This window comes from Mytilus californianus, unplaced genomic scaffold (assembly GCF_021869535.1).
Source record: "Mytilus californianus isolate M0D057914Y unplaced genomic scaffold, xbMytCali1.0.p SCAF_12, whole genome shotgun sequence".
Lineage (NCBI taxonomy): Eukaryota > Metazoa > Mollusca > Bivalvia > Mytilida > Mytilidae > Mytilus > Mytilus californianus.
The window spans coordinates 9,630,939-9,658,391 of NW_026262604.1; the positions used below are offsets into that span (position 1 = coordinate 9,630,939).

Consider the following 27,453-nt stretch of genomic DNA (forward strand, 5'->3'; position numbering starts at 1 on the left):
TACTTCATGTATTTAAAGATGACATATTATATTTAGTCATTATAGGTATTACCGAACATCTGTCTTTGAATGCAAGTTTATATCGGGACATGTCGGCCCTTATCTATAACACTAAAGGTTATCAGAAAAATTGCAGTTCGAAAACCACGCATATATATACCATTATCTAGTTCATTCATAAAAGTCATAATTTTATCGTAAACTTTCGGAAAAGTCATTTTCAGACTTTTCATTTTTTTATGTTTCGATTTTCATTTGGGATTTAAAATACTTGAGATGTTTTTCGCCATTTTTGTGTTGAACTTTGTAATTTTCGTTCACGGTAAGTTTTTTTTATACTTGTGTATAAATTATACGAAAAATGCAAAAACAATATTTTTCCAAAAAAATGTAAGCAATTAAGTTTACCCCAATAAAACCAGTAGGTTTAACGTCTTCACTAGAGCCAGTGGTCGATAGAGGGCGCATAATTAATTGACGTAATGAAGCAACACATCTTCTCTTCCTGAAAAAATTACAATTTTGTGACTTTTAATCGCGTCTTTACCATTGAACTTGAAAAAAGGATACCACAGCTACAGTATAGCCTGTTTCATATCTTGACTGCAATCTAGACATTGACAGTAAGGGTCGGTTGAGAAGGAATCTTTACGACAAAATATTTGATTTTAATTTCTACTGTAGACTTCCCATTTCAATGTACCAACATTCCAGCAGCACCTATATTTAGAAAAGTTCTTCCAGTTGAGCGATATCTAGTTGCCTTCATGATTTTCATATAAGGCTGTTGCTTATAATGAACCTACTTTTTTGAACCAAGGGTTCTTAATTGTAGAGTTGAGTCCATCTCTCTAAGTTTTTAAGGATGGCATCATGGTTGATTGATCTTTATGCAATATTTGTGTCAAAAATTACCATTAATATGCTGCCACAACCCGGAACTCTTTTCATCGTTTATGGCATTACATCTGAATTTTACTAATCATGAGAAAAATGGCCGGTGCCGCTTGTATAGCAGGAAGTTTACCTTTGTGAGCACAGCAGTGTCCTTTTGTTTTTTGTAGGGTTCATGTTGCTCAGTTTTGGGTTTCTTTATAATCTTTTCTATACTTGTTTTTCCGCTTCGGTTCTCTTTGTTACCATGGCGTTGTCTGTATTTCTTTAGCTTATTGTTTTTATTGACTCTTTGTATGATGTACTTGTTAGGGGTCCTTCATTTTTTTATTCATCAATTTTTACACCACTTATCTGTTTTCTTTATTTATTTTCCCGATTATTTTTTATTTTTTAACATCACATTATTCTATATATTGTTTGGCCTATTTTTTCTATTTTTAAAATTTTTTGCCATTTATTCTGCACGTTTTGTCCATTATTCTCTATTCGGTAAATTCCATCCAGACCCTCTTTGTATCATATCCTCATGTTTCACATTTTCGAAGCAAATCGAAGTTTGGTGGAGAATTGATGTGCCCGTTTTTAAGGTTTTGATTTTTGTTACCGAGCACCAACAGAAAAACGGGAAGCAATATTCGTCCGATTTTCTGTGGATCGACTGAAAATATTTTATTCTGTGTAGTATTGTTGATAAATTGCTTTAATTTTTAAAATTTTGTACAGTGAGATTTTTCCACATTCGACTCGTAACTTTTATTTCCCCCTGTGGGTTAAAAAATACCAAGGTAAATTATCCAACCCTTATGATTGAACCAATGACAAATGACAATAACACTTTATCGATGTGGTGCACAAGAAGCGTAATCAGGCACGCCAAGACACAAAAGCTTGAAAACCAAGGGTGTATAAATAAGTGAATAATTGAGTAGCTATGTGACCAAAAGGCAAATATCCGCCTAGGAATAGCTTTGCCTTTGTATGTTGGAATATTAACTCCGTAAAATCTCTAGATTTATCAAGCTAGGATTTTTACGAAACGTAGCATATGAATAAAAAAAGATTATGAACATGCAGTCAGCACAAAAATTCAAAAGGCGTTTAGCGTCTATACAATATGTTAAATTCGAAATAGTTCCAGACCTAAAACGCAATGAATGAATTATCCATTAGTACCGAACTGCTTTTTATTAAAAACAATCTTCAGATACATTCTATTTCATTAGTACCAATTTTCGTGGATTGAAGAAAAATGTTTTTTCGTGTTTTTTTTATTTCGTGGTCTTTACCAAAGTCTGCATACACATCTATAGTAAATATGTACTATGACAAACATTTAGATTCGTGGTTACCTTTACCCACGTAATCAACGATTTGGTATCAAACGAATAATAATGAATCGGTATATGAGAAAAAACAGATACATAAATATACGGTAACCTATATAACCTCTGGTCATTTGGTCTCTGTTGGAGAGAATCAGATGTCTCATTGACAATTATACCACATCTTCCTATGTTAATATATAGGTAAAAAACTAAATTTTGAATTTATAGGAAATCCCGTATTGCGATCCGGATGTGCCCCTTATCCTAAAGACTGTAAAATGGAATGTGTATCTATTGCTGCTGATGGATGTATTGTTTGTCAATGTCCTTCAAGTAATTCCGGATCCGGAAGTGGAAGTGTTTCAGGTAATTATTGAAATATGTTTTCTATTTTAATACTGTTTTCAAGAAGTATTACATAGATATAAGAAGATGTGGTATGGGTGCCAATGAGACAACTCTTCATCCAAGTCACAATTTGTAAAAGTAAACTATTATAGGTCAAAGTACGGTCTTCAACACGGAGCCCTGGCTCACACCGAACAGCAAGCTATAAAGGGCCCCAAAAAATGACTAGTGTAAAACAATTCAAACGGGAAAACCAACGTTCTAATCTTTATAAAACGAGAAACGAGAAACACTTATGAACAACATCAACAAATGGCAACCACTGAACATCAGGTTCCTGACTTAGGACAGGTGCAAACAAATGCAGCGGGTTTAAACGTTTTAATAGGTACCAACCTTCACCCTTACCTGAAACAATAGTGTAACGTCACAACATAGAAAGACACACTATACAATATATCAATTGAAATGGCTTAACTCAATCAAAAGACATATTAACGCAAACAAATGAATATACACTGAACGAATAAATTTGATCTATAACACAATGTAAATACAAAATCCATTGTTATTACATATTTGAATTAAACAACTGAATATGCGAATATAATAAATACTACATCGATCTTTTAAACCAAATGTTAAAGGGGTACTAGCTGTCAAATTCATGTTCACCGATTTGATTCACATTTTTATATTTTACTTACAACATACTAAAATGTATATCCAAATAAAAAAAGTCTATAAACAATTTACGATGCATAAACTCGAAATTATGTATCAGCATTTCGTGTGATTTTTAGTCTAGACGCCATCTAATTAACCATCGAGGTGACCTTTCGAAGAATGCCGACGATATATTTTATAACCCGTTGTAAACATAAACATTAGATATAGATAGATAGCGAACTCGTGCAATTGGATTTTTCTAAGTCTGTTTGATTTCATATTATAGGTTAAAATAATATGTTAATAATCGTTTTTACCTGTATAAGAATAAGTTTTTGTAGATCGAATCAGTCAATCAAATGGTTTACTCTTGTTTGACTTTCAATGTTGACATTCTTTTCCTTTTACTAGCTGATCACGCCTAGTTCATGTGTAACCCATCTCAATTTCAATTGAAGTTCACATGAATACAGATTTAATGAGGTCGAATTATTCACTTGCAATATTTCTTTGCTTATTTCGTCAAAACTGAATCAAACTGGTTGCTAAAAGCGAATTTATACTTCATTTTTTCACTTCCATTAATGATTGAACAAAAAAAAAAATCATATTTTATATTTTCTATATTTCGTAGCTAATCACCCTTTAATAGACTACTATTAAGGGGTGTTTTACGACCTTGACTACCCATGATGGTGTCGCACGGTCTGCTGTTACTAAGCACCAGCCATTCAAGCTTCACGTACCCGTAGATAAAGCCCCAAACAATATAACGTCACAGTACCCAATTTGCACCTATATTCAACAAAAATCGCTGCGGAAATCTTTAAAGTTTTCTTTGAGACTAAACAATTTGTATTTTTATGATTTGACATTATACATGTCTTTCAACAAAAGTGATATATTTAAATATACACAAAACGTTCTCAGTATATATCAACAGATGAAGCATTCACAGGAAAAAATTAATCTACGAAAACGTCGCCATGCGACGTTCACAAAAAGTCATCTTTTAAAAATGAGCAAATTAAATATGATACAAGCATCCATTTCCTAAAAAAAATAATAGTAAGCATGGACTAATGTAAAATTGTTCTAAATATTTGAAGATATAAAACAAAACATCTGTTATTCGATTTTTAAGGATGTGAATCTAACCATGGCTGCAATTTGGGTACTTCTCATTACTGTATACAGAATCATGGATCGTTTGGAGGTCGATTCAAACACATTTTTCTATGATTCAATATAGATTCAAAATTAAATTGGTCGAACCATATAGTAAATAATGACACATCTACAAAATAAACACAGAATGGAAACTTTTGTCTATATCATAAATAAACGTAGGTGAAAAAACTGTCAAAATAGGTGCAATTTGGGTACCGTCACGTAAAGTGTGTAAATCACATTACATAACCTGATTGATAGCGGAATTGGGTATAGACAATTCAATTGGAACCCCCCGTCATTTACCAAGGAGAAAAAAATCCTGATCATACTTTGATCCAAATTCTGTGGGGACCATCTGATATGTCCATGCCCTTTTGGAAATACAATGTATTACATTAGAAATAAATGCAGAATGTTGCCATGGATAGACAATTTTTTTCCCTCACCATCTCAACTACCGGTATTAAAAAATTAATCTATGGAAGATACTGATTGTATACATATGCACATGTATGACACGAATAGTGAGATTAATGTATTTGAAAGCAAGGAAAAGAGGATAGATAAAGATTTTGTGGATCAATTTGAAATTTATTTCCTAACTGTAAAGTACATGATTTTTTGACAGCAGGAGCCCAGACTTCGGTATTAACTGGTAGCCACCAAACAGGCACTGGATGTCCTGCCTATCCAAAGGACTGTAGTAATGCCGCCATTGATTCAAACACGGGATGTGTTATATGTTTGGGTAATATATTAGATATATACAGTCGGTTGTCAGTTGCTTATTTTGTATACCATTGGACGTATCAGAATTAAAAGGATCGAGTACAATTTCATTGTTTGTACACCGTACATAAGAAAAAAGCAATGGTCGGATATCTGTTGTTTAAGAAATTTTTAACCAATCAAACGCTTTAGTTTGTAATTTTGAAAAATATCATACAGAATGTATTACATTGTATAAAGATGAATTTACAACTTGTCTGACTCAACGCTGCATTGATATAAAACGTGTTGACATATGTTTGCTTGAATATTTTAATAGAAGAAAAAGTACATAACATCAAGTTAGAAAATAACAATGCATATGAATAGTTAAAAATGCAGACATATTTCAGAGTGTTTTATCACAATTCATTCTAAGACATGAAGATTTAAGTTCATAACTATCCGTATAAACGCTGAAATAATAAGTGCAGGTTCCTTTTCTTAATTTACGGTAAACATCAAAACATTCAAAGAAATTTATGTCTTATGATAGGTTCCGGTCCAGGACAGAGTAACACAGGGACAGGAAGTGGGATGAATGGTGGTGGTATATCAACGGGAAGTGGAGGCCAATCCCAAACAGGTAAATAAAATACTGACAAAACATTACAAAAAATAAATTATGCAACTACTCAAAATTGATTTACTTAAAGTTGTAACGCTAACGTTCGTGTTTTACCTTTTTTTTCGCGCGTGAATATACACGTCTGATATATTTTCATTGCGCATGACACGTGTTTCTTAATAAACCTGTTTCCGGTATGTTTGAGACCAAACGTTAGAAAGACCAAATACACAACAATACCAAGGACTACCTTTGCTCGAGGGAATTAAAGGTTAAACATTTGTGCAATTACATACGAACGGACAATATCTTTGTTATGATTCCAAACATTAAAAAATCATTTTTAAAGTAAACATTTTAACTTCCTTACTTCATACAAAACTCAGATGAAAATGACAAATCCTCCAATTGTTTGACTATTTTGTTATCTGAAGGTGGCTGGGGTGTCTTCCTCCATCTTGGATTTGAATAGCAGATAATAATCGGTTTAGATCTTTAATGAAATGTGCAAATTTCGAGAGTAGTATGTAATTCATGTGTAAGACTTTTCGTGTTAATATAGAAAGTTAAGTGTTTTATCATATTTTATGGCTGTATTTTACAGAAAACAGAATACTTTTGTGTGATTCATTTTTTTTTCAACTGTGCCACATAAGGGGAGATAACTCAGATAAAGTAACTTTTATAATAGAATGTGTTATGAATTTACCTATTCTATGATTAAACAAGAAAACGAGTTCGGTGACCCCATTTTTTCTTTTTCTTATCTGAAAGCATACTATTAGAGCTATCTTCTCATATTTTATCTTAAAATTCTATGGTTTAGTTTTCTTTTTATCACAAAAAATTGGGTTTTCCATACATTATCTATACAAAATCTGATAATTTTGCACAACCTGTAGCTCGAAAAAAAGCCTGGTGACCCATTCTTTTTATTATATTTTTGAAAAAAGCATGACAGAAACTACTTTTTGACAAATTATAAAAAAAATCTATGGATTTTAATTTAGACACCCCATCTTCATTAAGCCACGCGGAGAGATGAACATATCATCTTATGTTCTTGTGCATATATGGTGAAGGTAAATTATACGTGATACTTTATATTAGATACTTTAAATGTTAATTGTTGAAAATTCCAAACAGAGGTAAGGTCTAACAAATGCCATAAGATACATTTACATGACTTGGTTGTAGTATTTTAGAAATATGAAACATAAAAGATACTGCTACAAATCAATATTAACCACTTGACTGGCACAAATACACTTTCACGAGGGTCTCGATTTGGTTTACTGAATAGAGAATAATGGGCAAAAGTGCAGAAGGGACTTAAAAATAAAGAATATAAAAAATATTGGCAAAAAATGCAACAGAAAGGACTAAAAAATAAGGATGATTGAAAATTTGAAAATTAATAAAGAATAGTTAATAATGGGCAAACTGAATAAAGAATAGAGAAAGATACGGATGGATTGAAAAATAAAAGAATACAGAATTTAAGAACCACCAATCAAGACCCTCTTTCATGAGACAGTTATGGATATTGATTTTAATTGACAGGCACTGGTTGTCCAACATTTCCGAAGGGCTGTCCTATGGCTTGTGTTTCAATAGACACCATGGGATGTGTTTTATGCAAGTGCAGCAATAATACACAAGGTAACACTACTACTAGTTTTATTTATTACTAGGGAATAAAATATAGCTCCTTGCAATTATGAGCAATAGACTATTTTCATATTACCGACTTTTGACTCCGGAGTTTATATTTTTTCGACAGGTAACCTTCTCTGTAGGACATCCTGGTAATCGTCATGTATCAGCAACTGAAAGTATAAAAAATCAAGCTTACACTCCGTACAATTGAGGGGGACATTTACTGTTCTATGTTTTCTATACACGACAAAATCATCGGAAAACAGTAAACTTTCCTCCCAAATTGCACCAATTATATGTTTGAATTTACTTCTCTTGGTTTCTCTCACATGACTGAGTACTAGGATATCCTACCACAGATTAAGGTACCTGTCGAAAAATTGTATAATCCGGAGTCAAAAGTCGGTAATATGAAAATAGTCTGTTGGAGAGAAGTAATTTCCAAACTATTTAATCGATCTCATGGATGAACATGTGAAAATATCCTTTCTTTGAAGTAGAGCTGGTTCCCTATAATATAGAGTAATTGATAGAAGGTAATATTCATTGTCTATTTTAATATCATATCTGAATTTCTTTTTAATTCAAGGTCTCTTTTAACGTATTTCTCCATTTGATATCCGCTTCGTTAGATTACAACCAAGTGATTCGCAACGTGAGAAAAAAGTATTTTACCAAATTGTAATTTCAGAGACATTTTCAAACTTTTTGCATTAACTTTAAGAATGAAATATACTGTTTCTTTCATTATAAATTTTCGTCATAAAAATAATTTAAGTACATGTTTTGATTTTTTGAAGAACTATATTGAATGAGAAAAGATTTGTTATTGTATTGATGAATATACTTCCTTTCAAAGACACACCTTTGATTTCAGAGTTGTAAGTGTATCTAACACCCGATAAAAGTTAATTACACGTTGATATCTCTTAAAATATGTGATTTTTTTTTAAAGATTCACGCCTTTGACTGAGTGATTGCATGCAATCCTTTCACTTTATTACAGAAACAATATCTACTACTGTTAAGTTTACATAATCACACAATATTGAATTACACTCGTACATTATTGTATATATAACGAAATTGTTAGGAAAAATAAAGAACCAAAACTTAAATATTTGATTCTTCAGTAAAAAGAAATAAAGAAAAATATTTGTCATACAGAATAAAGCATAAAAGGCCTATACCAATTTTTCTGTAGGAACAGGTGCAAGCAGTAATACCGGAAATACCAATCTTGTAAATGGACCAGGGTGTGCACCTTTTGATGAAGGCTCGTGCCAGAAGAGCTGTGTCAAGCGTGATAACGACCACTGTTTAGTGTGTGATTGTTCAACAGGTGTTCGCTTTAGTGTTTACAATTGTGTTAGCTTTAGTGTTTACAATTGTGTTGGCTTAATTAAGGCTTAGATGGACTGTTTTATTAACACACGTCCATTGTGGATAAAGGATAAGATGGGTAAAGCCTTGTAGATTGCTCCCTGTATCCATCATATAGGGGTGGGAATGCCATTTCTGATATTGTTTCATAAAAACGTCACTTTGAGGTATTAAAAGAGTTCAGCTTTTGAATCTATATTCAATTCATTATATTAAATGTGCAAAGGAATAAAGCAGACACCTTGCTTAGGGTTTATAAAACAAATTGCTCAAAGTGTCAAACAAATTACTCAAAGTGTCAAACAAATTACTCAAAGTGTCAATGTTTATTTGATGCGCTAAAATTAAAAGACCGCTTCATAAAATTTATATTTACCTTCATCGGGAACTCTCAACCTCAAAAGATGTGAAAGCCAAAGATCTACAGGTTCTTGAATATTTTATGAGTTATTTGACCAAATGGGATCTACAGAGAATAGTCTAGTTCAGTGTTACCTGGGTGAGTTAGAACCTATTTTTTCAATCATTTCTAAATTTATGAACTAAGAATTTCATTAGAGTTGTCTGAAACAAATATTAGAAATAAAAAATGTCAAATGCGTAGAAGCAATAAAAAAAACAGGACAAAATGTAACACCAAAAAGAACTCCAAGACCACCTTAGGAACACCTATACTGTACATCTCTAAGTCAGCTAAAAGTTTCTAAAGCATTCATAAGTCGTCCCAGTATTAGATCACCAAACTTTTGGTACCAAGAGGGATTTCTAGATCACCAACAGTGGCACAATCCCAATTGTAAACAAAAGTAGAAATAAAAAAAAATGATGTTATTTTGATGCACATTTAACTTATCGCGAATACTTATTTCTTATTAGCAATGGTTGAAAACCAAACACCTGGGCATTAGTTTTTCAAAACTGTCAAAAAGAAAAGAGGAGGTAGACAGGAGTGCAATAAAAAGTCATTGCAATTGATAAAAAATAAAACGACTAAAGGAAAAACAAAAAATACAAAACATCCCATAGAAAACAAAGGACTGAACAACACGAGCACATCCAAAATCCGGGGTAAATTCATATGATTCCGGAGATGAAGCAGTTTCTGTTCGAAATGTTCCAGCTTCAAATGTTAAAAGAAGATAATTTTAGTGTATGCAGTGTAAATTAATTTTTTAAATCTATATTATAGGAACATCTACTGGTGGAAGTAAAGGATCAGGTGGATGCCCACCTTTTGATGTCAGCAACTGTGATATGAGTTGTGTTGGGATGGACTCGATGGGTTGTTTAAGTTGCAACTGTCCAGCAACAACGACTGGTGGGCATTTTATTAGTACCAGAATGTTATTTGCTATTTATGCTATAGTACTTACTTTCCTTCTAATATAAGATAACCTGACACTAATCAGAATTATATATAAACAGTTCACATGCTCTAATAATAAATTCTAGTAGGACACTGGAATTGATATCTTACCATATTTGAAGGCTTTTCAGATAACACACGTGCTTGATCATAAAAACAATAAAAAAGTGTAATAAAATTGTTCTATTATATTGCATCATGTTTCTAAAATCCCCAAGCTCTGTAAAATCAATAAAATTAAAATAAAAAAATGTTCCAGCCACGTTCATAAAATAAGGAGACGTGGTATGATAACAATAAGGCAACTATTCAACAAATTTCAATTAATCAAGTTTTATGAGTATTTCTAGCATTTTTATTTAGCATTTGGTCGATACCACTACTGGTTGGACTTTTAATCTCCAAGGTATCACCAACTCAGTAGTCAGTGCTTCGGTACTGACATGATGTATTACAAACTTTTCTTAAATTCTCCGTTGATATTTTTAGAAATTGTTAAGAAACTAAGGTCCAAAGTGAAAATAAAAGCTGATATAATGGAAATATTACTATTTATTTACTTACTGAAACTGCAGTAATGAGAATTATTAATATTGTAGCTGCATCTCCTGGAGGAACTACACAAGCGCCATCTAGTGGAGGAGGCCAAGGAGCAGGAGGATGTCCTCCATTTGATGTGTCAACATGTGACATGGACTGTGTTGGTATGGATGCAAATGGGTGTCTGAGTTGTAATTGTCCAGCGTCGACAGGTTAGATATCAAATATATAGAGTTAAAACAATGTTACAAGGTGTCATTCAAATATGATATATCTGAGAGTTGTACGGTTGTGCAACATGTGGAGCAGGATCTGCTTACCCTTCTTGATCATATGAGATCACCCCAAATTTTTGGTGGGGTTTGTGTTTCACAGTCGTTAGTTTCCTATGTTTTGTTTTGTGTACTATTGTTTGTCTGTTAGTCTTTTTTTTTTTAGCCATGTCGTTGTCAGTTTATTTTCGATGAGTTTGAATGACCCTTTAGTATCTTTTGCCTCTCTTGTACAGTACAAAGCCATTTAAACGAACTTGTCTGAACTTTTGTAGTGCAAAAAAGAATCTGAGTCGTATTATTCATGACGTCTTTCAATAGGATCTTCGAGACACCTTCTTCATTTGGAGATGGTGTGTCTTTGATAACATCCGATTGACACTTTTTTGTCTTGGGTGACTTGCAATCAAATATGCTGGTTCCTTTTCTTCTATTTGACATACAGTTAAGAGGATGTGGATGGGGGCCCGTCATGTCTGTATTCTTTTATCTTTTAGCCAATATTTCTCTATTCTTTATATTTTTGGCCCATTTTTTTCTATTCTTTATACATGTATTTTAAAACCCCATTATTCTCAAATTTTTAATTTTTATACCCTTTATACCCTTTCCCTCATTGTTCTATATTCTGTAAACCCCATCCAGACCATCAGTTAAGCTACTGGTTTGGTAGAATCCCCGAAGACAGATCTGTTTAAGTAAATTATCATGATGATGGTAACACCAGACTGTTCAGGTTTTTGTTGTTTGTTTTTCATATTGTCTAGATGGGCAAAAGGTCGTCTTTGATCCGCATATGAAACGTGTTTGCGTCTGGTGTACCAAATTATAGGCCTGGTATCTTTGATAAATTTTTACAGCCACTAGATCGATGCCACTGCAGGTGGACGTTCGTCCCCGAAGTTATCACAAATCCAGTAGTCAGTACTTTTTTTGAATTTGATTGGTATCTTCATTATCTGTAAATCTACTGATTATAGAAATTCAGTTATTCAAAAAGACTAGGGTTGTCCGTCCTCTAGACATTTATTGGCGAAGTCGCATTTGGAAACACTGTTTTGAGTGTTTGTTGTTTAACTCTCTCCAACTTCGCACCTGATAAGGCATTTCAACTGTCCGAGCTCCACTGATAGGATATGTGTAGACGAAACGAACGTCTGGCATACAAAATTATAAGCCTGATATTTTTGTGAGATTTTTTTTAACCCACCACAATTTATGAGATGATAACAACCACTGGGGCGATGCCACTGCTGGTTGAGGTTAACTCCCCGGGGTATCACCAGCCTTGTAGTCAGCACTTCAGTGTTGACATGAATTATCATTGATATGGTCATAATTATAAAGTAACTGTTTACAAAACTTTGAATTCTTTTCGAAATACTAAGGATTTTCTACCCCAGGAATAGCTGCATTTAGAGAAACATTTCTGAGTGCTGGTTAACTCTCTTCAATTTTGCACTTGATTAGAGATGTTTTGTTTTGAGCCCCACTAATGAGTTATGTGTTGACGAAAAGAACGTCTGACGTTCCAATTTGTAAGCCTGATATTTTTTGTGAGATTGTTTTATCCCATCACATTTAATGTGGTAATTTGGACCATTCTCCTGTTTGTGAATTTTCATAGAAGATGAGTTTGTTGTTGCTTGGCGTGGTCTTTTGTGCTGTTTAGTAATAGAGGTATTTTTCTATGTTCTTTGTAAGTATTATTCTCCGTAAGGTGGTACCAAACACCTTGACTAAAATTAATTTGGCTCGTTTAATTTTCATAAAATTTTGACAAAATATTTATTTTGATCCTTTGACAAAATTATAAAAATTTCAAAATACTTGAACCACGCAATTTATCGGAAAAATTTCATAGGATATATAGCAGTTTGACAAACATAAACTTTGATCATTGAGAAGTTTAATATTTCCTTAACAATAGAACGTGATTAAAACGTTCGGCTGATTTTTACAGAGTTATCTCCCTGTAGTGTACTACCTTAATCGATGGATACGGCTACGCTATTTTAAAAGGGACATTCCTTTTGATATAAGGGAAATACAGATTCTTACTAATAACGTTCACGGTACCATTTCAACTGCACCAGATGCACATTTCGACAATCAATGTCCAATCGTCTAAGCAAAAGTACATTGTCAATAGGATTTGCATAGTAAAACAAACTTGAACATTTGGAGTAATGACTCGTATATTTAGATACATAGAATAATGAGCCAGTCAGGTGAAATTAATTTACTAATGCTTGATTAACTCTTAAATATTAAACAAATAAATATTTAAATCAAAATGAGCAGAATGCTTAAATAAAACTAAGGAAGTAATTTGAAATTGAGGAATGTACCTCCCACATATATCTAATTCTTGGTGCGGCTTAAACTTTTGGTAATGTACCTCCCACATTCAAAGATCTTATTCTTTGTGCGGCTTATACTTTTGGTAATGTACCTCCCACATTCAAAGATCTTATTCTTTGTGCGGCTAATACTTTTGATAATGTACCTCCTACATTCAAAGATCTTATTCTTTGTGCGGCTTATACTTTTGGTAATGTACCTCTCACATTCAAAGAAATAATTATGTGTGCGGCTTATACTTTTGGTAATGTACCTCCCACATTCAAATATCTTATTGTTTGTGCGGCTTATACTTTTGGTAATGTACCTCCCACAATCAAAGATCTAATTCTTTGAGCGGCTTATACTTTTGGTAATGTACCTCCCACATGCAAAGATCTAATTCTTTGTGCAGCTGCCTGTACTTTTAGTAACTTTCGGTTATATCTCCTCTTTAAGATGTATTAGGTTTTTGAACATCACTGCAGAGAAATCATTGTCAACATTTGAAATCGGCAGTATTATCAATATTTTAGCGGCACCTGCAGGAGGAACTACGCAAACGCCATCTAGTGGAGGAGGTCAGGGAGCAGGTGGATGTCCTCCCTTTGATGTGTCAATATGTGACATGGATTGTGTTAGCATGGATGCAAATGGATGTTTGAGTTGTAATTGTCCAGCATCGACAGGTTAGATATATAGAATATGTTTCTTTATTTATATCTCTTCTAGTGCTGCATAAAGATTATTCAATTAAGTTTTTCAGCTGAATGCTTAATATGAATCTTACGAATCGGATATACCTATAAGATGAAATTGGGCTTTGAACTAACGTTCAGTAAAGTAAAGATTAGGGGATGATTGAGCACTCTCAAATATTTTTTAATCTCAGATTATTCTTTATGTTCCTGTCAGAAACCAGGATTCTTTAATTAAGTGTTTGATGCTGTCTGCTGAGTGCCAATATAATCATCATTAAGGCAGTTGGTTTTCTGTAGGGTTCGCGTGATTTTTTTTATAAATCATCGCATAGCTTTGTAAAAGAACAGAGGGATAACATTTATATAAACAATTAATTTTGGAATGTTGAATCAATTAAAACAAGTAAACATTTGTGAAATATTGGAAACTCAGTATTGAACTGAAATGCAGATACACTTCAAATACAAATGAATGTCTAACTGGAATAAAACAAACTTTAGTTGTTTTCTTAATTTTCTTAGCTAGTCCAGGTACAACAAATTCATCTAGTTCAGGAAATCAAACCTCTGGAGGTCAGGGTGCAGGCGGCTGTCCACCATTTGATGCTTCAGTCTGTGACTTGAATTGTGTATCTATGGAATCATCTGGTTGCTTAAGCTGTAACTGTCCGCCATCAACAGGTAAAAATTGTGGTTGTTTAATTTGGTAAAGCCGTTCGGACAACCGAAAAGAATTTTTTTTATCAACATCTACAAACGTTCGTCTTCTTAAGGTAAAATGTTATGTTATTGTTAGTAGTACAAATTTTCGTCATTTTAGGTAGGAAATGATGTTGTTTTTAAATTATAGATGTTCGCCATCTTCAGCTAAGAAATTATATGGTTAAGTTACACAAAGTGGTCGCTGAAGCTGCACATCTTAATTATCCGCAGTAAAAAGTGGGTGTTAGAGCTATACATATTTTTCCCATACAGGTCGGATATAACGTGATTTTTACAGCTTAAAATTTTTGTCGCCTTCAGATTAGATATTATGTGGTAGTTAGATTGATATATATTCGTTACCTTCAGCGAGGAAAGAGGGTTGCTGTTAAAGCTATAAGTATTTGTCATCTTCAGTCAGTAGACTATGTGGTTGTTATAGCTACAAATATACGCCAGATAATGATGCATTGTTACGTTGTAAACGCATTGAGCCTTCTTGTTATAATTTCTCAAGAAGTGGCTGTAATTATACTTTTTTAAAACTTTTTAAAAAAGTTCACTATTTGCTGCTTATAGTTCTTCTGGTTGCTCCTATAATAAATGAACGTTCTCTAGTTTGTAAGTGTGTACATGTCCATGGTTCTTATTGTATATGTTTTATCTCTTGCATCTACAGGTATTTATGACGTTTGTTGTTTGTGCGTTTATCCATCTTGTAGAGGTGATCTCTAATATTATAGCTGTGATTCTTTTTGTTGGATTTTGAAAATGTAAATGACTGCTTTTCATGCGTGAGGATTAATTTGTTCTTTCTATGAATGAATTGCATCTAAAGGTAAAGATTCCTACATCAACTTCTATGTGAACTAACTTCTCTTGTTGCATTATACAGGTAGTGATCTTTTTCTTTTGTAAAGACATGAATGTCAGGTACAATTATTAATTGCATTCACGTAGGTTGTCTTGTGCGTTTGTCTGCATATAATCAATTTTTGATTGATTCATGCTTGAATGTTTATAATACAACCGATATTGGATCACATTTGGAAGGTTAACACAGGATGCAAGCAACACTTGATAGAATTGTATCAATCATTATCAGTTACAAAAGTTAATATGCTTCTTCGATGTCTTTCAGAAGGGTAAAAGATCGAACTTTGCAAATAAAAATTTCCCCCGTATTAATGACAATTAAACATGATTTATTTAAACATGTATGCATTTTCATGTAGATAGAAATAAAGCTTCAAACTCATAAATCCTTTAAATCTACAATTTTCAACGGAGTCTAATGCATTTAACACAAAATCTATGATTATAAATGTAACATATGCTGTTTGATATTTTAAGTCGCACCGTCAGGAGGAACAACACAAGCGCCATCTAGTGGAGGAGGCCAAGGTGCAGGCGGATGTCCTCCCTTTGATGTGTCAACATGTGACATGGACTGTGTGAGCATGGATGCCAATGGATGTTTGAGTTGTAGCTGTCCAGCATCAACAGGTTAGATATTGCAGTGTGGTTTCATTTATAACTGCGGGTTTACGGTTGGCAGAAAAAAACCCTTTTTTCGTAAATACTTAACATTTGTTTTTTTTTACAAGTTCTGCTGACAATTGTTCTGTTTCTAAAAAGACGATCTAAAATACCAAAAGTTTGATCAGGAATCGTAAGTCGAACAAATACAGACAACCAGATCTTGACATAAAACATACAACCAGAACGGCAAACAAAACACAACACAGAAGATTTAACAACGCTTATAAGGAGCCTTCGGGGATAGTTACAAACGAGGAAAATATAACGGAAATGTGGCCATGTGGAATATGGAACATCATATTGGTCATATGTGAAACAGCTACTCCTTTATACTCAACCAAATCAAAATGGCGTCCATAAAAAAGAGAAGTCTTGTTTGTTTCAGTTAGAACTATATAATTAGTTACACAGTGGGCTAGTGACCTTATACTATATATACTTGGTCAGTTAATTTATCTAACGACTATATTAGTGTGGGGTAATTAAGACGTATTTGTTAAACTGAATATATTTTTCAGTTGAGGTTATAATGAACAATATGAGTAATTTAAGCATTAACATTAAAGAATTAATTCAATGACAGAAACGTCAATATTAAAAACCCATTTGCACTGGTGTTTATAATAAAATGCCATAAATAACAATAAAATAGCAAAGAAGTACTACTAACTGTGTATATAAAAAAGAAACGCACATTAACTGAGTATTATAATAAAACCCACCCTAAGGCCCTGAAATTGAACTCAAGTGCTCTGGAAAGATAGGGTGTTATTGTTTACAAATAACCAACCTAAGGAGGATCACCTTTGCCTTAAAAAATCAAGTATACACCTTTGGGGTGTTGTTGTAGCAGGCGCCGTGGAGTATACATAAGCAATCTCACTTAAGTTCGTCAAAGAGTAAAATCACCAACTTTAATCATTTCGGTAAAAACAAATACATTTTTAGTGGCACCGACAGGATCAACAGCAGCAACGACTGTTGGAAATGGATCTGGCGGAGGACAAAGTGCCGGTGGATGTCCACCATTCGACGTATCAACGTGTGATATGAGTTGTGTTGTAATGGACTCTAGTGGATGTCTAAGCTGTAGTTGTCCACTAACAACAGGTATTTTGTTTTAAGGTTATGTAAACCATACAGCAGTGAATGTTCATGAAGAAACATATTATAAAAGCGCATATATCAACATAATTTGATACATATTGTTCATACGTCCGTCTATTAGTTAACCTATCAATATTGTTATTATTGCATATACAAGAAAAAAAGTTTCATATGTAGGTTTAACTTGTTTCTGATAGTATCTTTATTACACATGTATTGATTAAATAAAACGTTCCGAAAATAGAATACTAGTAAACATATGCAGTATTGTTGTTCGTACTTTGCATTCTCCAGATAACATAGTTATTACATGTACCAATTGAAATATCTGCCTATATAGTTTGAAGGTATATATCATAACGACAACATTCGAGGATACTAGTACTAAAAATGTTTTCAAAGCAGAAAGTAATGCAGAACGCCATCGTCAGATCGTTGTAAACGAAGCGCGGACACAAAATCTTTATGTTCATGAGATTGTTTTTAAACAATGCCCATTATGATTGCTAATAATTTAAATTTCAGTATCATCTGGATCTAATACAACAGTTGTAACAGGAACTACACAGTCGCCCCAAGGTGCAGGTGGATGTCCAGCCTTTGATGCTTCAACTTGCGATATGAGTTGTGTTGCCATGGATTCAAATGGATGTCTAAGCTGTCACTGTCCTGACACAACCGGTAAGTAAATTACAAAAGTAACATTTTATCTAAACACGATCAAGTTTAGACGACTTTGCCCTTGGCCAGACAAATATCCCTCAAAATATCGTTATCACACCTTTGATATTTCATACAGACCAATATGGACAAAGAACGTTAATCACAAGTTAATGTTAAACAAAGCATATCAGTCTGAATAGGGAGTTGATAATATTGTTAAAAGTTTTTTTACATGTTATTGAAGATTTTAACTACAGGCTTATAATTTTGGTTCTTTTTTCATTGTGATATTAAGAAAATATCCTTTATAAATAAAACCCGACTATATATGATCTGTTTTTAGTATACTAGCTTTATATTTTTTTTCATTGCTTGATATGGAATTATCCGGCTCTCATAATTTAGACTCTGCTATCATGCAGGAACATAAGTAAGTGATTTGTAACAATGTTGTCCTATTTGATGTTTTCTAATTTAAAGCATTTTGATTTCGAAAGTAATTCTTGTGCATTATTTATATAATTACACTATACAATAACTGTCTTTTGTTGAGGTAAAAAAGCGAGTTGAACATCACTATTCAGTTAATATGCTGTCTTATTCAAAATCACACTCTACTCCAACTATAGAAAGGACCCGATTAAAATAATACAACTATGGTATACAGTTAATTATCGTATTTATTCGCTACGTCTATAGACGTTATGGAAATTTTAACATAGCTTGATCCATTGTATTGACACATTTCTGTTGTTGAAGACCTTATGTTGACTTCATGACGTCTTTCTATAGTGTTGTTTGGTTTTTCTTTCATTGACATGTTAAACCATCTCATTCTATTCATACAGGTCACGTTTTGTGAATATTAAGTGAAGGGATCAATCTACCCATGATGATCTTTTATCAGGTAATATCCAGTGTATACTGAAAGTATCATTTTTTTTAAAATTACCTTTGAGGTCAAAATATTTTTGTAGTATTCATGAACTCACGCTATCAAAACATTGAAAGACAATATACTTTTGATATAGTGGGTTCTGTGACGACAACTGCCGCTGCATCAGGAACAACAGCTTCTTCAGGAAATGGTCAAGGAGCAGGTGGATGTCCTGCCTTCGATGTCTCTACTTGTGATATGAATTGTGTTTCCATGGATTCAAATGGTTGTCTTGGTTGCAACTGTCCTGCTACAACAGGTATGATTTGTTTAAGGTACTTCTATTTAAACTTTTATTTTCATTATATATATGGTGATCCGTTTCAACCTTTGAACCAAGCAGTTTGTGTATTATTATTAAGTTTGATAATATAAATCTTTTAACGCACTACAAATCGTTTCGTGTCAGAAAATGAATAATTTAAAGATAATTGCATACACTTAAGATTCATAATTAAGAAACGTGGCTTACATAAAACATATTAATATCTGATTTTTCTTTGGTAAACTAGCTTTATATTAATACCTTTGCTATTTATAAAATGATTATGCCCCCTATGTTTCACTCAATCCCTGCTATCTTGCAGCAACAAAACTCATCGAAGATTAGGCAAAATGAGTATATTATTTCAAGAATAACTCTACCCAACGCCACCGAAAGAGAATTATCACAAAATTTGTAATTACCACGAGAAACAGAAGGATCAGCTTACCCTTTTAGAGCACATGATACAACCCATAGTTTTTATAGGGTTTGTGTTGTCCAGTCTTTGATTTGTCTCGACTTGTGAGTGTTGGATGATCCCTGGGTATCTTCTGCCTCTTTTTTAAATCATGTTTGAGTGACATTTCTATTTTCAAACTTGACTTAACATTTAACCAATATAACTTTTGCACATTTTTTCTGATGATACATAATACTTTAGAATAGAAAACATTTGGCTCTGCATAAGCACATTATGAATATTACTTTTAAAAAGATTTGGACTACGTTTTAGATGCAGAGTTGTTTATAGTTTGGTATAGTAAATGGTCACATTTTCTTGTTGTAGACGTCTTGTTTCAATGTGGTTTGGTTCTCATAGACATACACCAACATCTCAATCTATGCATACAGAAAACAAAATACCACAAGTAAAGCTATAAAATGAACCGTGATAATCCTTTTTCAAGAAAATATTCAATATAACTGACATTTTATTGCCTTTTTAAACTTTATTTTGATCATGTTAGGATACATTTTTGTAAAACATGCAATTCTCTCAAGCCAAAAGTTTGTACCTTTGAAATAGTGGGTTCTGTGACGACAACTGCCGCTGCATCAGGAACAACAGCTTCTTCTGGAGGTGGTCAAGGAGCAGGTGGATGTCCTGCCTTCGACGTCTCTTCTTGTGATATGAATTGTGTTTCGATGGACTCAAATGGTTGTCTTGGTTGTAATTGTCCTGCTACAACATGTATGATGATAAATTAAGTCATTTCTCTGTCATAAAGTATATAATAAGTTGAAATAAAATACAATCAAATGACCATAGGTGTTATTATACTTCAAGTTTAAATGCCAGATTTTGATTGGTTAATACGAGGGATATAATTTACTCTATCCCATGGCAAATACTCTATTACCCTTCAAGGAGAAGCTTGATCATTTGTGCGCTTTATTAAATACGAATGATTGTCATGTACAAGACGTCATATATATAATTACTTTGAATTTGAAATTTAATAGACAGTGATAACAAAACATTCAGTATAAAAAGTAGAATAACATCATATCTGAGAGGGTGGTAGAACAGATTGTTACCCCTCGAAAAGACATTGTTAACCTTGGCTTTGCCTCGGTTGACAATGATTTCTCGAGTTAACAATCTGCTCTATCACCCTCTCAGCTATGTGTTATTTTTATATTGTCAAGGCAAGGTCATCGTAGAGGGATAACTCAAATTCAGAAAGACATAACTACTTCCTTTCTAATAACTCACAAAAAAATCAATGCGATGGTTACATCAAACCTTAATATCAAATTTAAAAGTCTTTCTAATCAAATCTTTAAATTATGTTAAAAGTAAGACTTAACGACCCTGGTTCAGTCTCAACAGCGCATGCAGTCTCAATTACTGAATTCTAGGGTTCCAAGTCAATTTTTTGTTAACCCCCACCTAGGGGCATTATGTTTTTTGGTCCGTGCGTCTGTTCGTTTGTTTGTTCGTTCGTTCGTCCGTCTGTCCCGCTTCAGGTTAAAGTTTTTGGTCAAGGTAGTTTTTGATGAAGTTGAAGTCCAATCAACTTGAAACCTAGTACACATGTTCCTTATGGTATGATCTTTCTAGTTTTAATGCCAAATTAGAGTTTTGACCTCAATTGCACGGTTCCATGAACATATAAAATGATAGTGCGAGTGGGGCATCCTTGTACTATGGACACATTCTTGTTCACTACGTTGAACTTCTACATGACGTATGTATTTAATGACATGAAACATAATGTTTGCCTGAACATATTATCATTTAGAGATTAAAAATTTATATTCATTCTGATATTTACCATTTTGTTGTGTATTTTTTTCAGCCACTCCTGCATCTACTGCGGCACCTTCTGGAACTACTAATGCGCCTTCTGGCGGAAACGGAAACAATGGCGGTTGTCCAGCGTTTGATGCAAATCAGTGCGACATCAAATGTACAAAAATGGACGTCAATGGATGTCTTCATTGTGAATGTCCAGGTTGGTTTTCAAAGTATTTTTGAATGTGAAGATATTTCCGTTAAAGTATATTTTGCATTTGTTAAATTTGGCAATATATTATTGTTAAAAATAATTTTCTTAACCAAGGTATAACGTCAAATGACAAAATAGAATTTTTGTCTTAAATACGTTTGAAGTACATACATTTTTTGTAAATCGAGAACATTTCAATAAAACATAATTTTATTTGATTTTAAATTTCAAATTCATAATTTGTGTATTTTTTTTTTTAACCAAACAAACATACATAAAATGTTTTATTTACAAGTGAAAAAAGGGTATACTAAATTGGCCTTCTTTGTTTGAGTATTTATTTACACTCCTACGAAATTGACTGACTTTGGAGGCATTATGCATTTTACCCAACCTTCTATTTCCATCACAATTTTCAATGTGAACACCTTGATTCTAAAACATTTTGAAATAAATCGTTAGTATGTAATACATCTTCATTTTTGGCGATCCACATCTTTATGATTAGGAAAATCTCCTGGATTGTAAGTCGCCGAGGATCGCCCGACGTCACAAAATTTTTATTTCATTTTATAGCATTGGTCGATACCGTTGCAGTTTGACTGTTAATACCAGTAGGTATCATCGAATCAATTGTCAGGGCTTAGGTATTGACATGATTTGTAACATACCTCAATTAAATTTGTTGTTGATTATTTGGCAAATCATTAAGAAACTGAGATTTAACTTACTCAGGCATACAATTGGAAGATGTTCAATTAGAATTTATTTCTATTTGGCAGAGTTGAATATTTATTAACATTGCCATATAAGCGGAATGTTTGGCTAGCCATAAAACCAGTTTCAACGCACCATTTTTTCTTAAAATGTCCTGTACCAAGTCAGGAATATGGCAGTTGTTATCAAATAGGTCGTTTCTATGTATGTTGGCGTATGTTTTTGTTCGATTTATGGCTTTTGAACAGTGGTATACTACTGTTGCCTTTATTTAGAGGTTATTTGTTTAGTTTCAGTTTGGTCATATAGATTCTAACGTATTCAGGTATCATTACATCTTTGGCGTCCCCATTTTGAGGTTTGAGCGTTCCTGATAAATGCTTATATTTATTTGATTTTTAAAAGTAAAACTTTGGATCCTAAGAAAAAAAAAAAAAAAAAAAAACTGGTTACTTTATACTGTGCCAAACATTTCATCTGTAAATTATGGCAATATGTTTTATGGATAATTATCGTTAACAGAAAATAAACCTACGAAATTCGTTTGCGTGTATCAAAAAAGCTTAAACTAGATTCTATGATGTTTAAACTCTCTCTCGCACTGCTCGTCTGAATTAAAAAAAAAACTTCTTTAAATTCATTTTACTATAAACAAGACAAACACAGAAATAGGATTAGTTGCTCGCAGTAACATATTATTCTCTCTTGCGATACAATATTTTTATTTACTTGAGTGTACAGATTCCTCCCCCCCCCATTTCAAACAACATATAAATACATGTAATAAACATAGCAGCAACTTATATATTCCGATGTGACTAACTTTGACTCGACTTAACTGCGAGCATCTTTGATACTAATACATTAAAATGCCAAACTTTATATAGTACCATAAAACCCCACCCGTAGAAACGACCAAAACATTTCTCGTGCCGTATGCACCTAACATCAAACTAAATATTTAGTACTGTTGCAGAACTAGTTATATTAGTTCCCATCTATATATAAGTTTCACAAATAGCAAACGGGGAAATCCCAATTTCAATCGAAATGAAATATATCCAGGCCTCTACAATAACTTTTTTTCCAACTTGTTCAGTCCAGTAGGACAAGTACATACCAAAACTTACTTGTCCGAATGAAATTTTAACTTGTCCAACAAAAATCTTAATAATAACCTTTTTTGCATTTTAAGTTGATTCAAGGAACAAAATGAATTAAAACAATAAAACAGAGTCGAGAAAACTGAATCTGGTCATGTCACAGGACTTAGGTTCTAGTTTTCATCAATGCCGAAGTCTCATCAGACTCTACACATGAGGCACCGTCTGATAGGCCTGTCAATGTCCACTCATTGGATTTGTATCCTGGTTTTTTAGGTTGGAAAAAGTTTATTCAAATGCAATCAATAAAAAAAAGAAGATGAGGTATGATTGCCAATGAGACAACTCTCTGCAAGAGACCAAATGACACAGAAATTAATAACTATAGGTCAACGTATTGCAAGTATTGTTTTTTTTTCTATATATGATCAAATATGATTTGTGAATTTTATGGTAAATAATTTCTTCATTTTTATTTAAAAAATATTTTTGTTAAAGAAATAACGGTATGGTATTTATTATGAAGCAACAGAATAAGGTAGGAAAACAGGTACTGATTTGTCTTGGTCCCGAAATGTCTCCTGTCTTCTGCGTTGCCAAACTGTCTATTAATCATGTCTATTAAATATGTCTCCTACGGTGCCAAACTGTCTATTAAACTTGGAGCCGAATCGTTTCCGAGCTGGTGACGAACTGTCTTGTAAAGTTACCTTATCTACAAAGCGCATCGCTGATTCGGATCAGTAAGACTGGTTTCCGAGAATAGTATGCCTTTTACCTGTTAAAAAGTACCTGACAAGAACCAGTTTTAAATTACCGATTGCAAGTAAACATGTCAAATTAAAACTTGTTTTTATCTTCTTTTCTTGTTTTTTGTTTATAATTACTTTGTTCATCAAAGTTGGATTAAATTAATTTTCTGCATAATAATTTAACTTATCCCGTCGGACAAGCTTGATATAGCTGTTACTTGTCCGACCTTTTTTTTCTCTGGTACCGGACAATCGGACAAGCGTTATTGTCGAGCCTTGATATCTCTATTGTCTTTTACGGAAATAAAATTTTATGTTTACGTAAATTGGAACTTTGAATCAAAAGTGTTATCAATAGTTATGTTGTTAATCAACTGTTTTTGTCCGGCTGAGGAAGCCAATATGCAAACCATAAATTGTTAATCCTCATAATTTATCATAACCACTAAATATTTCATTTATTTTAAAGTTTCCAACAATAGCACAGTTAATACTTTTGGTCCTGGCACACTTGGAGGTGGTACAGGGGGAACTTCCGGTAACAATGGTGGATGTTCTGCAATAAGTCCCGGATGTGATATTAGCTGTCTTCAAATCAACAGTAATGGATGTGTAATATGTTCTTGTAAATGTACGTTTAACAAGTTAAGGATGTTCGCTACTCTGTTTCAAAATAACAAGCTTTTTAAATGACTGTTAAAGAATTATATTATATAAATAAGGGAACTAAAAAAGCAGAAAAAATGAAGGGTTCATGTGCTTGTTTTCAAGATATAAGCCATGACAAATTTGGCAGGGAATAATTCTCTCTAGAATTTTCATACATTTAACATTGGCACCTTTTTTCTTTCAAAAACGATGAACAAATAACAAGGATGTTTTAAGATTTTCAAAGATATCATTTTAAACAATATGTATCAAATAATAATAAGAAAAGTAAGAGTTAATGGGCAAATTTTTTTAATGGTAGTTCGTGGATAAAACCAGAGCCTGGAGTCCGAACATCTGACAAAATTCAAAAACCCAGAGGAGCGAATATCCTTTAGGACATGATTGGAAGTTTTTTTATTTTACTGAACTAGTAATGGAAATAGTAACAAAAGGCAGTCTATTTATAACTTTTGCAGTCGTAGAAAAAATAATAAATATAAAATAAATAAATAAATAAATAAATAAGCAAGCTTTATTTAGAGTCGGCAAAGTATACAAACAAGGACATAACATAAGCTCTAATGAGCTTTCAACCGACACAAATCTCTGTGCTAGTATATAACTCATCTAAGCGCTTACAGTACTCTTAATCATTATTAGATTTAATAGTAGTAACAAAAACTGTTAAAATGTTAAAATGATTGTATTTTTAATGTACGTCGCGGTAAATTTTAAGGCAATTTCTGAAAATGTTATGCTTTAAAAGTATATTTGTCCGCTTGTTGTGTTGCTCATTGCACAGATGATGAGTAATGACTGACATTCAGTTATAAGTTTACTCACAGGGAGGCAATGGTATTTTGGACTTGAAGTGAGGTGTGATCTGACCTCGCGATAATTTGAGGTTAAGAATGGCAATACAAATGTTGTTCCTTTGTTTTTGTTTTAGGTTTTTGCAATTTGTGTAATATGTAGTTTGTATTATGAATGTACAGACAAACTCATCATAGATACAGGATTACAACTGTGAATGATACACGCGCATTTTGTCTACATATGACTCGTCAGTCACGCTCGAATAAAAAATTATAGACAATATCCCTTCCTTTTATTAAGAAAAAGGAAATAGATCAGAAGTCGACGAAAGACAGACAACACCTTTACATAAAGAACAAAGATAAAAAACAAACAAAATAAATCAAATATCAAGCGACAGAACCATACAGAAACTGGCGCTTTTGATTGTTTGAGCGATTGCGCACTAAACATTAAACATCTATCTGTTGTAAACTGATCTTCGTATCTAATTGTTTAAGGATGTTCGCTACTCTGTTTCAAAATAACAAGCTTTTTAAAAGACTGTTATAAATTGATAGTATATACATGAATAAACTAAAATAGCAGAAAAAAATGAAGGGTCCGTGTGTTTGCTTTCGAGATATAAGCTATTGAAAATTTGGCGGGAAATGATTCTCTCTAGATTTTTCATACATTTAACATTGGCACCTTTTTTCTTTCAAAAACAATGAAAAAATAACAAGGATTTTATAAGATTTTCAAATATGGCTTTTTAAACTATATGTAATAAAATTATGAAAAGAAAAGTAGGGGTTAGCGGGCAAAATTTTTAAAGGCACTACATTGATAAAACCAGAGGATTCCGAATATCTAGCAAAAAAACAAAAACAAGAGGAGCGAACATCCTTGAGAGGAGGCAAATCAAGCTTAAACAAAACCTGAGGTAATCACAGAAGGAGAAAATTAAACGTTTTCAGCTAGGCATGCATTGAAGAGACAAGAAACGAAAATTAAAAAAAAAATGGTGGTTGTTATTACATAAAATATTACATTTCTTAATCTGTTTTCTTAAAATTGCTGCGAGTTTTTTTTTTTTTTTTTTTTTACAGTTTTTATATTTTTGATCTGCTGAATTATTGTTTCATTCCTAGAGGTTATTAGTCTTTTTAATTTCAGCAACATCAATAAAACCGTTGGTTCTTACAACAAAAGCACCTGTCACACCTTTACCAACATAAATCATTACATTTCTTAATTCTATTTTCTTAAAATTGCTGCGAGTTTTTTTTTTAAAAGTTTTTATATTCTTGACTTGCTGAATTATTGTTTCATTCCTAGAAGTTGTTAGTCTTTTTAATTTCAGCAACATCAATAAAACCGTTGGTTCTTACAACAAAAGCTCCTGTCAGACCTTTACCAACAACCAGAGCTCCTGTGACAACAAAAGCCATCCTGACAACAAAAGTACCAATAGCTACAACAGATTCAAACGTGTGTCCACCAATAAGATGTGTTGCTCCATGTAACGTTGGAATAACATTCGGGCCAGATAATTGCCCTATTTGTAAATGCAAAAATTAAACGAACTACAAAAGTAGACTTGGAATTATTTAGATCCACATGATTATGATTACGCTAATTTTCAATTAAGTAATAGCTATAGGAATTTTTACATTCTCAAGTTTATTCTTGCGATGCATAATCAGTGAGATAGTTGGAACTTTCATATTGGTATTCTTTTGGGTGTTTAT

At 32.8% G+C, this 27,453-nt stretch overlaps 1 protein-coding gene across 1 annotated transcript; it reads left to right on the top strand.

Moving 5' to 3' along the window:
* The first annotated feature begins 247 nt into the window (after positions 1-247).
* Positions 248-27,299, top strand: LOC127722271 (mucin-5AC-like). The gene is made up of 18 exons (XM_052229164.1): positions 248-322; positions 2,451-2,588; positions 5,041-5,160; positions 5,677-5,766; positions 7,312-7,410; positions 8,612-8,749; positions 9,980-10,108; positions 10,756-10,908; positions 13,848-14,000; positions 14,535-14,693; positions 16,068-16,220; positions 17,205-17,366; positions 17,889-18,044; positions 19,058-19,222; positions 20,256-20,420; positions 21,532-21,687; positions 24,723-24,884; positions 27,066-27,299. Exons 1-18 carry the CDS (start codon positions 277-279, stop codon positions 27,281-27,283), a joined length of 2,562 nt encoding a protein of 853 aa, XP_052085124.1. The 5' UTR covers positions 248-276; the 3' UTR covers positions 27,284-27,299.
* The last annotated feature ends 154 nt before the right edge of the window (positions 27,300-27,453 follow it).